This window comes from Mastigoproctus giganteus, chromosome 1 (genome assembly GCF_048544385.1).
Source record: "Mastigoproctus giganteus isolate SK-2022 chromosome 1, ASM4854438v1, whole genome shotgun sequence".
NCBI lineage: Eukaryota > Metazoa > Arthropoda > Arachnida > Uropygi > Thelyphonidae > Mastigoproctus > Mastigoproctus giganteus.
In genome coordinates, this window is record NC_143575.1 from 215,266,210 (window position 1) to 215,281,852 (window position 15,643).

Genomic DNA, 15,643 nt, shown 5'->3' on the forward strand with positions numbered 1-15,643 from the left:
TTGAGATTTGCACAATCTCTCCAGGACTGAATTGATCGACAAGGCTCTCATCATATACTCCCTCCTATCGTGTCTGGACAGAATTGCAGACACTTTCACATTCAACCTTAACTCACGACTTTTTTTCAACATTGATCTGTACTTGTTGAGTAAATCTGCAAATCTCTTACTCTTAATGTCATTAGTTTGTATAACAACATCACGTTTTGTGCCCTTAAAAGATGATATCTGCTCTACAACGTCATCAACTTTTGTCCCTGGCAGACATACCCTAGTCCCGTTCCACCTATCCTTCTTGCATAGTATATTCCACATATACCTGACAATAGGGTCACCAACAATAACTAGTTCTTTTGGGACCAGCGCATTCTGCCTTGGGGATTGCTTCTGTTTTGCTTGATGCACAGGAGTGAGCTCTGTCATGGAGCTGGGCAGCTGAGAGCTTGATGGGCCCTAATATTAATTTTTTTGAGGGCATTTACCCTATACCTCAAGCACTCATAGATGCCCATCAGAACGATGAGTTGGTGCCTAATTTCTTGACACTCTAGACACCTAGCACACACAAAGGCATTCTCCTTGGCTAGATCATGTTCTGTTTTAGAAAGGTCGGCAAACATTTCACACTTCGCACATTTTTTTGAGACTGTGATGCATTGGAGAATCGTCCCCTTCATTTCTACCCCGAGTCACAGTACTCACTAGTCTCTGATCTTTTACTTTGCAGCTCTACTCTGGGTCATGATGTCCATTTAAATACAATTTAATTAACAATGAATTTTAATAAGATTAATATTATTTTTGATTAATTGATAATAATATAATATTTAGTCAGTGAATTCCCCCCAAGCTGGCAGGTTTCCGACCCATCTCACGCTGCCTCAATAGCATCAGCAAACATCCCCCTTTTCTATTTAAGTGTATCCCATCCCCATCTCTTGTTAACAAGCACAGACGACACTGTGAAAAATTCTACCCCATGAGCCTTGCACACTCTCTCCAGAGCTGAATTGGTTGACAAGGCTCTCATCATATACTCCGTCGTATCACGTCTGGGGTAGAATTGCAGATGCTTTCAAATTTAACTTTATCTCACAACTTTTTTTTGACATTGACATCTGCTTGTTAAGTAAACCTGCAGATCTCCTACTCTTAATGTCATTAGTGTCAACGTGTACAACAGTATCACCCTTTTTGACCTTAAAAGATGATATCTGCTCTACAACATCATCAGCTTTTGCCCCTGGCAGACATATCCTGGTCCTATTCCACCTATCCTTTTTGTACAATATATTACTCATCTTCCTGACAATAGACTCATTGACAATAACAACTCCTGTGGGACCAGCGCATTCTACCTTGGAGATTGCTGCTGTGTTGCCTGATGCACAAGAGTGAGATCTGGCATTGATTTGGGCAGCTGACAGCTTGATCGGTCCTCCACTTTAATACCTTTGATGGCATCTACCCAACTCTTCAAATTCTCATAGGCATCCATCAGAATGCTGAGTTGGTGCTGAATTTCTTGACACTCTGCACTTAGCACACACAATGACATCCTCCTTGGCTAGATCATGTCCTGTTCCAGAAAGGTCCACAAAAATTTCACAAATTGCAAATTTTTTTTCGGCTGTGATGTGTTGGAGAATTGCCCACCTTGGTTTTCCTCCGAGCCACAGCACTCCTGCTACTTTGTGCCCATTGCTTTTTTGCTCTAGTCTGGGGCATGATATCCGATTGAATGTCTTATAATGGGAGATTTTAATCTTCCAGATATTGACTGGAACTTGTGGGTAGTCACTCACAGACTAGCAAGACTTTTGTGGCTTTATTGGATGACTGTTTTCTACAGCAGACTGTTAAAGAGACAACCAGAGGGAGTAATACGTTTGATCTGATTATCAGCAGTGATTATTCATGCATTAAGAATGTGCAGATAGAAAAACTACTAGGTGACACTGATCACAGTGTATTGATGTGGGATTTACTTAAAGATGTAACTACCATCAAGGGTAAAGGGAAGGGTTTTTGCTTTTGTAAATAAAGGTGATTACAGTGGTCACAGACAGTTTTTAAATTCTATACAGTGAAACCAACTGATGATGTTACCATCAGTCAATTGTAAATGGAAAAAATTCAAGTAATTATGGTAGAAGCTACTAGGCTTTTTATGAAAAACACTTGGGGGGATAATTGTGCAATCAGATATGAAGTTCTCTGAGCTGTGTAGACTGGCTGCCAGGACAGCTCATGTGGTTTTGCAATGATATGCAGGAATAAGGAGGTGATTATACCATTATATAAGGCCATGGTCAGGCCACATTTTGAGTACTGCGTACAGCTCTGGAAGCTTCATTTTAAGAAGGATTTCAATCTCTTTGGATACAGAGGAGAGCAACCAGATTAGTCAAGGGTACAAAAAGTGCTCTTACCATGAATGCTTCAGTTCAGCAAATTTCTGCACTTGGAAACTAGGCACCTGCAAGGAGACCTGATTGAAGTGTTTAAGGCTTTAAATGGATTGAATAAACTAAATGCTGATGGCACTCTTACTGTTTCTTGCACAATTGTGCATAAGGGGATATAAATTAAATTGAAAAAGGATGGCTGCAGGACAGATGTGAAAAAACTTGCTTTCAGCCTGAGAGTAATTGATGGTTGAAACAAATTACTGTCTGGTGTTGTGGAAGTGGGTAATTCAGATAAATTTAAGGATGATTAGAAGGATGGACAGGTAGTGTTTTTTTTTTTTTTTTTTGGGATCTTGATATATAAACTTGCTTCCTTGCATCATGAAATGGTTTTACGCAATATTCAAAATTTTAATTTGAGTATTGCATAAAACCAGATTAAATGTTCATACCCAGATTAAATTCCATTTTTATCTGGGTATGAAATCATATATCTGGAATGTGTATAAAATATTATTTTATTCAACGTGCATTTCATTAGTTTTATGTTATTTTTGTTCTGTGAGTGACTGCCTCATGCAGTCTCAACGATGTTCCTCATGCTCTGCCATTCAATAGTCTCATTTGCCAAATAGTATTTTTATCATTGAAATATTTGTTTATTCATGACAGATTTGGTCCCATCTGTTCTAAATGTGAAACATAAGTGTAGGGCTGATGACCAGTGCCAAATCATGTCTTAACAAGTTAGACAAGTCTAGGGTCTATGAACACTCCCAACCTAGGATCAGTTGTAGTAATTACATTGTTTTTAAAATTGAAAGAAGAAAAAAAAAAAAAAAAATCTTTAATAAAGATTTTTCTGATGTCATTTTTGGAATTTTTAACCCTTGACATCTCCACATGGACCTATTTACAGAGGTTTTCTGTAGGGTCTGCAAATTTATAAATGTGCCCCTGCTAATGATAACCCAAAATCTAGAAATATGAGAATTAATAAGCTAGAAAAGGGATATAGCAAGGAAACTCTTATGAAAGAATATGCCAGTTTATCAATGATCTGTGGTATTAGGGCCCAGAAACAAGACAAGAGAGAACATGAAAAATTGCTGCTCCTGATACAAAAAAGGCATATACTACACAAACCATGGCTGGAAAACTTGGACAGGATTCTGTATGAATGATTTGAGCTTGTGTTAATATGGTTTTTTATTGTTTGGAAAATGGCTAATTAATTTTGATTCATTGTGACTTAAGGTAACTTATAGGTGAGTGCAATCTTATAGGTATAACTTCCGTATATCGAGATTTTTTGTTTCTGCCTCCTTTAAGATCCCATTAAAGCAAGAAAAATGAAAAGTTTACTGTATGATGCATTCCTTTCAGAATAAATTAAGTTGAATACATGTTTGGAAAAATATGTGTTTTCCTTTTTTTAGTTACTATTAATTTTGCAGAGTTGAAACAGAGTCTGTTTCTGTTTTGGAAGGTTCTAAAGATTAACAGTAATATTTAATATCATCTAGTAATTTATAGATAATCATGTAGATATGTTTTGAAAGTTATCCCCTTATGAAAACAATTTTCCACTCTGTATCACTGGAAGGATTCTTTTTTGAAATGAAGGTGCCCATACTGAGGACACAGAGAATCGGATTTATATGTAACATGTCCACAGACACATGATTTCATTTTCTTGGCTGCAAATGATTTTCTGTGAGTAGCTACAGACTTAACATAGATAGGCTAATGGTGTTGAATTAACATCCAGATTAATCCAGAGCCAAGAAATATGAATAGAGCTAATGAAAAGTATTACAATGTAAATCAAACATTAATTTGTTTTTACACTGTTCCCCTATACATTTGTGTAAAAACCTGTGCAGTTTGCTGGGTGGAAATGTTTTTGGTTCAGGAATAGGTTTCCTAAAATTTCATTGTCTCTTCTATTGTTGGTAAATGTTGAATTTGTTTACTTTCATATTAAATTGAATTTGTATATTATGGCATTATATACTAAATGACAAAAATGATAAGCAAATTAATTTAAGAAAAATGACTTTGTCAGTGACCTATCTGGTTTTAAATTGAGTTTTGTGTAATGTTTTGTTTGATTCCCTAGGTCACAGCTCTCGATGATTCCATCGGGTGATGGTGAAAGAATATTGGGTCCTACATTTCCAGTAGAATCAACTGGGGATCAGCGATCTCTTCCTTTGAACTATGAATTGCAGTCTCCTGCTTCTAGTGCTTCTTCTTATCTTAATAAACACCTCAATTCCATTGATAATAGCAGCACTGCCTCTCCAATTCCTGAAGCTCATAGTTTACTTGTCAATTTGGTATTATCAGACTCAATGCTCAACTTATTTAAGGACCATAATTTTGCCAGTTGTACTCTGTGTGTATGTAATATGAATATTAAAGGAGCTGATGCTGGGATTTATCTCCCAAGTTCACTTATACCTTCTGCAACAGATGAGCCACAGTATAAGTGCACTTGTGGTTTCAGTGCTGTTGTTAATCGGCATCATAGTCACAAATCTGGATTGTTTTATGAAGATGAAGTTGAGATCTCAGGAATTCAATATGAAGCAACAATAGGATTTAGACGTAGCCTGTTCACAGTAGAAAACAGCTCAAAGAGGACAATAGGTGTTGAGAGTAGTGGTGCGGGCATCACTTCTCTCAATCCAGTGGACAAAGACGTTGCAGTACAAGTGGACCAGGTACCCCACAGCATTGTGGATCTTATAAAACTTCAGTGTTCAACTATTTATTCATCGTGTTCCATTTTCTATAAAGCAGAACAACTACAAGTTTTAGGGAAAGTACACTCTCATTACAATGCCTTGGAGATCTCAGATGGCTGTGAAATCTCCTTTCAAGCCCTTGATACTGGAAAGCAAGTAATTGACAACATTAATAACAACAAGATGGATGAATCTCTGAAGTCTTCCTGCCTACACAAGTGGCCTTATTTACCGTGTAAGTGTTTCTGATTTTTAGTTTATATAACTTATAAAAATAGAAGTTTTACATTTCTTATTTTTATTTGATTTGACTGTATTAACCAATTGTTCTTTTTTATTGATGAAAAAGGTCTCTTTTTATTTAGAAATAGCAAAAATTAAGACTTTATTGTATCAAATTATTCAGTGCATCAGTAATTTGTAGAAATAGAATTCTTGTTATCTAAATAAATACCTGGTTATCTGAAATTTCAATTATCCATTTCGTTTTTCGAAATTTTTTTTTCTTTTATTCTATTCTGGTCCTTGAGGTTGTCACAGACATTCTCTCAGATATGCCAGACAAGCTGTACTTGCTACCTGGGAGTCTAAAATCATAATGGAACTGATATTCGGGTGACATTCAAGTCAAGTGGACCCAATTTCGGTGAAGTCCGGATGGTATGTGACAGCCAAATCCCCTGCTTGCACCTTCACGATGGTGGGACTGTTAATAATCCTGGGCATAACCTCCATGCACAAGCACACGGTGGGTAACCACCCAGGTGTGAACCAATGTAAGCAGGGGTCGAGGTGTGGTGCCCACACCACATGGAGGAATGCCGCCCCTCTGTGTTACCAGGCAATACTAGGTGGTAGATGACTCTCATCAACCGGTGCAATACCACCACTTTGCTTATTGGAGGCTTGAAGTGGTGGATCCCATGTTTAGTCTCCAGAGCTAAGTTCTGGTCAACCCTTCCTCATCTCTTCCCTCATGAAGTATGACAGATGACTTGAGGTTACTGACTGAACCTATTGGTAACTCTTTAGGAGGCTTCCAGATCAGCTAGTGTATAATCTTGCTACCTCTACTCTGCCAGGTAGTGACTGGAGGGAGTCCGAGTAGTGTGTATGCGGGGGACATTGTCGAGGCCACATTATTTCAAGGATGTGGGTATATTCTTACCATGTGTACACCATATCCAAAAATTTCATTACTTCATACAGCATGTCCCACCCCCACTTTTTCTTACTATTGAATACACCATGAATTGTAAAACTAATAGAGTAAGCTTATCTGCAAAAAGATCTAAACCTCCTAAACACTTCCTAGTTCATTTAACAAATATACATTGTCTCAAGTCTAATCTCAACGACATCCATTTCCACTTGCAGTCTGCCAAGCCTCCGTAGCCAGATGGGAAGGAGCAGCAGTGCGTACCACACGCTTCTTGATTAGACCGGGGTTCGAGCCCGTCACCACCAAATATGGAGGATGCGGAAAGGTCAGGGAATGACCACCACATATTCCGGAGCAATATGGCCTTAGTTGCTAATGCTCCTAAAAACCAAACAACAACAACAACAGTCTGCCACACCTCATGTACTTTTTCTGACAGAATCTCAGTTATTGGTTGATTCAACTACTGCTCATCTCAGTTGCCCAAATTATTCGCTGTATGATTCCTTTCGCCTCAAAGGTGGTACTTGTGCATATGTCCATTCTGATATTCCCTGTCAGAGACTTGGTAATTTGGAATCTCCTCTTTTCGATTTTCTCTGGCTTAAAATCTCCCTACCTCATTGTGTCAAATTCATCCGTTGTCTCTACCGTTCTCCTAACTCCACTAATCATTTGGAGCTCTTTGACTTCCTCTCTTTGCAGCTTGACTTTCTCCAGTCCAACTTTCCTAACTTGACTTGGCGCATTATGGCCTTAGCTGCCAATGCGCCATTAAAAATCAAATCAGATCGAACTTTCCTAACAGTGAAGTAATTTTCCTTGGTGATTTTATTGTTCACAACTGGCTTCCGTTTTCTAGTCACACTGACCCAGCTGGTCGAGATGCTGAGGCTTTTGCAATTACTAATGATCTTGCAGATTGTTCATTTACCTACAAGGATACTGGGCAATCCTAACCATACAGCCAACACGCTTGATCATTTTCTTACAGACAACCCTTCTGAGTACACGGTCGAAGTGAATGGTCCTTTAGGCACCTCAGATCACAACTTTGATTGTCTCTTCTCCGATGGAACCTTTATCTCATGGCTATTCCCAACCTCGTATTGTTTGGCATTACAAGAATGCAAAATGGGATGACCTAAGAGATTTCTTTTCTTCCTTTCCTTGGTCGTATTACAGTTTCAAAACATCCAATGACAATCTTTGCTCAGGTCTTGCCAGTGAAATTATTCTTGTAGGAATGGAATTCTTTATTTCACACTCCACCTTAAAATCTTATCCTTTATCTAAACCTTGGTTTTCCAATAAATGTACCATGGCTGTTTGAGAGAAGAATGTTGTATATCGTAATTAGCTTTTTTCCAATTCTTCAGTTTCATTTTCTGCCTACACCAGAGCTCGCAACAATTGTAAAGCAGTTATTGATCAGTCCAAACTAGATTTTGAAAGGCTAAAATAGAAAAATTGCTTCTTGCCCTAATGGTAGCCGAGCATTCTGGTCTCTTGCCAAAGCTATTGGACGCAAATTTTGCCCATCTCTGTTCCCACCTCTGTCAAAACCAGATGGTTCTATTGCCACTTCAGTCAAGAATAAAGCTGACCTGCTAGCATCCCATTTTTCTTCAAACTCATGTATTGAATGACCTTGGTAAAACACCTCCCACCATTCCCAGCACTCTCCATTCAATGCCTTCTGTATTCTTCCATCAAAAGATTGTCAGAAGGATTTTGAAGACTCTAGATGCTAATAAAACTGCAGGTCCTGATGGTATTTCTCCACCTTTTCTCAAAACCCGTGCTTCTGAACTTACTCCTGTTCTTTGCTGTTTTTTTTTTTTTTTTTTACTTTCTTATTCCAAAGGTGTTTTTCCTTCTGCTTGGAAATTTGCTCATATCCAGCCAGTTCCTAAAAAAAACTGTGACAAATTACTCCCATCCAATTATTGTCCAATTGTGATTACTTCTACTCTTTCTAAAGTAATGGAGAAATCAATTAACTGCTAACTCTTAAACTATCTAGAAACCTTCAGTCTGATCAACGATCGCAAGTATGGATTCCGTCAGTATCGATCCACTGGTTATATTCTGGCTTATGTTACTCATTTATGGACAAATTCAATGGAAAAGTTTGGTGAAACACAAGCAGTTGCTCTTGACATCTCAAAGTGTTTCGATCGCGTTTGGCATAAAGATCTTCTAAACAAGCTTCCATCTTATGGTTTGCCAACTGTTTTTTGTAATTGGTTATCCAGTTTTCTCTCTGATCGTTGACTGAAGGTGATGGTAGATGGCTCTTTGTCTTCTAACTTCTCCACTAATGCTGGTGTCCCCCAAGGTTCAGTTCTTTCCCCCACTCTATTCCTCTTGTATATTAATGACCTTTTTCCATTGACTGGAAATCCTATCCATAGTTGTGGCAATGATAGCACATTGCATTCCACTTTCCATTTTGAGAAACCTTGCCCTGCTCAATCAGCTTCAACTTCTCAAATATCTGCTACCATTCCTTAAATGCCGATCTCCAGGTAATTCTCCAGTGGGGCAAAGACAACTTAGTTGATTTCAATCCTTCTAAAACTTGGTCTTGTTTTATATTTCACAAAAAGGATTCTTCTGCTCCTATGTTTATCTTTGGTGACACTCCGATTTCTAGGTAAAATTATATCTCTTTTGGTGATTACCCTGACTTTTAATCTCTGCCTTGGCACAAGAACATTACAAATATTGCTTCCTCTGCATCTAAAAGACATGGTTTTCTCTTTCGCTCTTGCCGTTACTTTTCTTCCAAACAGCTGTTCACTCTGTACAAATCGAAAATCCGCCCTACCATGGAATATTGTTCCCACATCTGGGGTGGTGCCCATAAAACCTCTCTCAGGCTTCTAGATTACATTCAGAAGAGGGCAGTTATGTTAATTAATGACTCCTCTCTAACAGAGTCTCTCCACTCGCTGTTTCATAGACGTACTGTTTCTGCTGCATACCTTTTCTACAGATACTTCCATAGGCACTGTTCTTCTGAATTGACTTCTATAATTCCCGCTCTCTCTTTCAAAACAGTCCGAACACGTGCCGCCGCCACCAACATCCATTTACTGTCCAACTTCAAACTCACAGAACCAACTTTTCATCTTCCTCGTTTATTCATTCAACTGCCATTTTCTGGAACAACCCTCCTTCATAGGTATTTCCTGAAAATTAGTCTACCGAAGTTCAACTCTAATGTCAACAAATATCTTCATTCATCTTCTCAACTTCCAACCTGGGCACAGTACTAAGTACTATCGGTTCTAATACCTCTCGTGTTTGGAGTTTTCATAAAAAAAAAAAAAAAAAAAAAATCCTTTATTTGTACTCAATGAAACTGACACGTGTAATATTTGACAGGAAGAAACAAAGCTATCTAATAGATATATTGAAATCATGATTCCACTTATACAAAGCATTTTGAATAAAGAATTAATATTATCCATTTTATTTCTGTATTATTTAAAATACATTGATTATCAGCTTTTCCAGTTGACAATCTGATGATCTAGTTATTCAGTCTATAAGTTTTAGGGGTTTTGTATCTATAATACTTGAATTAAGTTTATATAAAGTGGGCAATAAATTATTAGTAGTAAATTATTTGGACATTTTAACAGCAGTGCACAAAACTAGAGATGAAACAAGAACTACACATTAGTTGTAGGTTGTTTTCATAACTATGGGGTTTTGTTTGCATATAAAACAGTACCTGCAGTTAAAGTAAAGCAGAATAGTTGAAGACAAGATATAAGAAAACTCTTTTAACCGAAGGATTATTCACTTTCAGAATAAATTTTTACCTAATCTTGTAAATCTGGGAATATACAGTATAAATTTAATGAAGGGTTGGGCAGATGTTGAGTAAACTTTTCTGGCTTTCTTAGATAATTTTTTTGTTTTTGGTTTTTGTTTTTTTTTTTGGTTTTTAGGAGCATTAGCAACTAAGGCCATATTGCTCCTGGAATATGCGGTGGTCATTCCCTGACCTTTCTGCATCCTCCGTATTTGGTGGTGACGGGCTCGAACCCCGGTCTAATCAAGAAGCGTGTGCTATGCACTGTTGCTCCTTCCCCACCTGGCTACAGAGGCGCCCTTAGCTCATTTAACCTGTATTAATATTAGTACTCATGTCAGATCTGGTTCTGTGTTCGTACCTGTAGTTTTTATGGCACTTTACAAAGCACTTAAAGATTCTAAAAATTAACAGAAATTTTTAATATCATCTAATAATTTATAGATAATCATTTATATATGTTTTGAAAGTTATCTTGCTATGAAAACAAATTGTTCACTCTGTATCACTGGAAGGATTCATTTTTGAAATACTTTTGTAGGTGCTTAATGTGCCTCCTGTTTTAATTTCTTCAAAGGCATCAACCATTTTCTGCTAACTCGCTAATTTGCCCATAAAAGTGCTGAATTTTCATTAATTGTAAATTTTCTTCCAAAAATTACAAAATTCGTTTCTCTTTTCTTTGTTTTCATTCTGTTAAAAGAAGACAAAATGTTATTAACAGATTATTTGCAACGTCCACCCTAAAACACCTTAAATTGAGATGTGCCTTAGCATCATTTAGGTTTTTTTTTTTTTTTTTTGCAAAGCATTAACAAAATAATTTCTCATCATATACTGTCATTCATTAATTTGTAATGCTCCTGGCCAATCAACTAGACTGAAACTTATTTACAATGAAATATAAAAGTGATTATCAACTGTACAGTCAGTTATTGACAATGTGGTTATTAATGAGTTTCATCTGGATTCTTTTATTGAATTGAAGAATTTCCTTAATAGAACAAAGATTGCTTTTAATTTTTTAATTTTTATTTTTTTATTGTTTTGGATTTATATCATATACATTTGTTATGTTAATCATGGTGGTGGCGTTGCCTTTTATATTTTACGTTGCTATTAATGCTAGATTGTTAGATATGTTTTGATTTTGTGTTTTAGGTGATGCTAGATGTTTTACAATACAGTAGAGTGTTAATAATTCAGATTGTAGAGGAAGGGGGTCTGAATTAGAGAATATAATTATATGTAAATGTTTTCAAGTTATAGTTCTTGAAATAAAGCAGATCTATTCACAAATACAGCAAAAAATAAAAATAAAATTGTATGAAAATATTTATATTTAAAAATATAGCAGAATAAAAAGAATTCTTCCAAGGTATACTAGATATATGCAGTTATGTTTTTATCTGTAGCTCTTATGGCAGGAAAAAAGTTTGGACAAAATGCCCATGTGGGTAGAAAGCATGTACATCTAATTAAATTAATAGTTATTAGCATTTAACTCAAAGTGTAGTTTTGAAAAAAACATCGTATTACTTAATTTGAATTAGCATTAGTAGAGTTATATGATGCAAAAAAGCAAGCTTATATAGCATCAGCCAAAAAAAAAAAAAAAAAAACCCTCCCATTTCACCCATCCATTCACTCCAAATGTTTGTCTAATTCTGCCAACAACTTAAATAAGTCCAAGGTAGAACTAGACAAACATTTGGAGTGAATGGATGGGTGAAATGGGAAGGTTTTTTTTTTTTTTTTTTTTTTTTTTTTTGGCTGATACTATATAAGCTTGCTTTCTTGCATCATATGCCTCTACTAATGCTAATTCAAATCAAGTAGTACAGTAGTAAGTAAGATTTTTTAAACAAAAAACTATGAGTTAAATGCTAATAACTATTAATTTAATTAGATGTGCATGCTCCCTTCCCACTTGAGCATTTGACCAAACATTTTTCCTGACATAGAGCTACTAATAAAAATATAACTGCACATATCTAGTATACCTTGGAAGATATGGAAGGGTGAACTGTATAGGGTTTTTTTTTTTTTTTTGCTGATAATATATAAGCTTCCTTTCTTGCATCATTTACCAGTAATGCTACTACTACTACTACTACTACCTTCTGATTGAAAACTTGTCTTATAGTTCAAAAAATGTTTTATTTATTTTTTTTTTTTTTTCTATTTTTCATTTTTTGTATTTTACATTGCAATATTGAAATTTAGAATCATTTTATCATTTTCAGTTAAACTGCCACCAAGTAACTATGACATTGTTCAGCTGTTGCGATCTCTACAGCCATTGCTTCAAAAAGCTGTTCAGAAGAAAACTCAAATGCTATGGGAAGCAACTTACACAGTTTCAGGTCCGCTTACTTGGCGGCAATTTCACAAGTTAGCTGGAAGAGGTATGAATTTCCATAATTATTCTTATTTCTATACTGAATTGATGTTTTTTTATTTATTTATTTTTATTTTAAATAAACAGTCTTTGATGTCATAATTACAATACTTAAATGAAGTATAATTTTTGAGATCACTGAATGTGTGCTACAAAGGAAAATTTCAGAAAGCAACAAAAATTTTATCAAAACAAAAAATTTTTAGTAACATTTGTAGGCAAGGTGCATATTTGTCAAAATTTTTAAAAGAGAAAGTGAAGATCAGACTTATTTTAAGGTATGAATTACAGCTGAATGAATAAGGTATTGAAATCATTGTCTAACAAAATATATACTCTGATAAAATGGAAAACTTCAGGAACTATAACAAAAAATATTTTGTAACAGTTACATCTGCAGGCATGATGCATTTTTGTCACTTTTTGTTGAATTTTTAATAGAGAAAGAAAAGATTAGACAGACTTCTTTAAAAGTATGAAACACAACTGGGTGAATAAGATATTTGTATTGTAGAAGCATCATTTCAGAACTACTTGCCATTCTGAAATTTGCAACTGTTAAAAGTTTGGTTTGGTGTTTTTTTTTTTTTTTTTTTTTAAAGGAGCATTAGCAACTAAGGCCATATTGCTCCAGGATATTTGGTGGTGACGGGCTCGAACCCCGGTCTAATCAAGAAGCATGTGCTACACACTGCTGCTCCTTCCCACCTGGCTATGGAGGTGCCTACTGTTAAAAGTAATGGCCATGTAAAAGAATTAAAAAACTATTTCTCGGCACCTTTTATTGAATCATTAAAAAACCCTTATGTAGATATCAGACAGTAAACCTTTCCTGGTTCATGTATAGATACGAAATCCAATTTCTTCTTTCTGATTTTGATTAATGGAATGAATTGTAAGAAAATATTAAAGATTAATGTAAAATGCAAATGTTTAAGCATCTGTCAAAAAGTAAACTTCCCCCACTTAGTGCCTCTAATTGGTTCTTTGAAAAATAGTGCTGAGTGAATTGTTACTAAGCAGAGGAGATTTTTCCAAAAAAATAAATAATAAATATATATAAATTAAATGTAATTTAAAAATAAAAGTTTCAGTGGATGAAAAAAGGTTTCCGTTGATGTAAACTTAATAAGTCAGGTATGACAAATGTACTTAAAAGTGCAAAGCAACATTTTTATCTAATATGCATACCTTATCTAATATATAATGCGCCTCCGTAGCCAGGTGGGAAGGAGCAGCAGTGCGTAGCACACACTTCTTGATTAGACCGGGGTTCGAGCCCGTCACCACTAAATACGAAGGATGCGGAAAGGTCAGAAATGACCACTGCATATCCCGGAGCAATATGGCCTTAGTTGTTAATGCTCCTAAAAATCAAATAACTAACTAACTTATCTAATATATCTATTCATACATACTTATATATATATATATATATTATAACTAGAATTGATTTCCTAACTAGTACTTCTCTCTGCTTTTAACATCTGATAGTAATACAGTGGATTCCGGTTATTTGGGCCACTGGTTAATCGGGACAGCCGTTTATTTGGGGAAAATCTTAAAAAAACAGAAACCAATGGAGAAAATAGCTAAGGTTTACTTCGCTTAATTGGGGCAGGAGACCGCAGGACTGGAGATTACTCTACGATTGTTTCCGACGGTACCGCGTGGTTCGGTCGAAATTCTGGAGGTCACAACCATAAAACAATAAAAACAATTAGCATTCACCTATTTATTGGGCTTTTCTGTTAGTGAAATCTGTCATAAATGGACAGTAAACTCGATCTTACTGAATTTGCGATAATACCGACAGCTGGAATTCTGTGGGTTATTATGGTGAAATGTGTTTACACTTCCATGAAATCTTCAATCATATAAAAAAATTAATTTTCAGATCTTCTCTTTATTTGTATTTTTAAAGCTTTGTAACTCGTTACTCCGTTCTCACTTGCACGTATCGTGTTACTTGTAATTTGTGTGTGCCGTGTTCTTTGTTATTGATTGCTTATCTTTTTACTGTTTTTAATTTTAACCCCCACCCACAAATGTCAGTGAACAGAAATGTCAACTAGTTCATATGTACACATTACAGTACGTATTAATTATTCTGATTATCACATATATTCTTCTGATTTTCACATATCATTTAATTTTTTAATTGGTAAGGTAATAAAGGGGAAATTTGTGCTTAATATATCTTTGCTTTTATAGCTGTGGATAATATTCCTCTTATTTTTGCTAATTAGAATTGCTGTTTAATAGAATTAAAATTCAATTCACAAATGTGATCACAATGACCGGTCGGTGCTTACTACGTATCGTATAGTGAACGGTACTTTACTATGGTGAGTTCGTCGTAACGTGATTTGATTGTACAGTGAACCAATTGTAAAGGGGGGGGTACATTGTATTTTTAACTATTTATGTGAAACTTCAGATAATTGGGGCAGCCGCTTAATCGGGCCAAAATGCCCTAGTCCCAATGTGTCACAAATAACTGGAATGGACTGTATTAAATATAGCAGAAATGTTTAAACTTTAACCCATTGACAATCAATACATTTTGTAATGTCAGCAGATGTATAAGGGTTTAGTAGATGCTAAATAAAATAAATTCTGATGGCGTAGCACGACAGGCAAATAATGTATTTTTAATGAATGAAAGCATATCTGAATATAGTGTACACATTTAATTCAGACCCAGTATACTTCATTTACAACTTTCTTAACATAATATGTTATAGTCATTATAATTTCAACTAACTCACAACTTCTACCACAAAAGACTCAGAATTTGAGCCTTTGACTTGCATATAATGAATAGTTAACTTTTAAGTATACAAGCATTTCGGTGTTATACTCAGCCTTGCAACAGAAATATCATACAAAACAAACTAAAATTACAATATGCACTCAATGCCCCTGTAAAGTTCATATGGCTCATATATGCATCTGTCTTTGAACAGTGTCAATGCATGTAACTGGTGCCCAATACATTACACAAATGAACTGCACTGGTCTTCAGAAGTCCAGTGGCCTACATTCATGTGCATGAAGTAATGTGAAATAATAGTGCACTTATTA

At 35.6% G+C, this 15,643-nt stretch overlaps 1 protein-coding gene across 1 annotated transcript in view; it reads left to right on the top strand.

Moving 5' to 3' along the window:
• Positions 1-15,643, top strand: part of skd (mediator complex subunit skuld) — a 505,637-nt gene that overhangs the window by 300,254 nt on the left and 189,740 nt on the right. The window contains exons 15-16 of the mRNA XM_090376037.1: positions 4,534-5,399; positions 12,402-12,563. Of these exons, the coding sequence (XP_090232163.1) occupies positions 4,534-5,399; positions 12,402-12,563 (1,028 nt within the window). The remainder of the gene's footprint in view (positions 1-4,533; positions 5,400-12,401; positions 12,564-15,643) is intronic.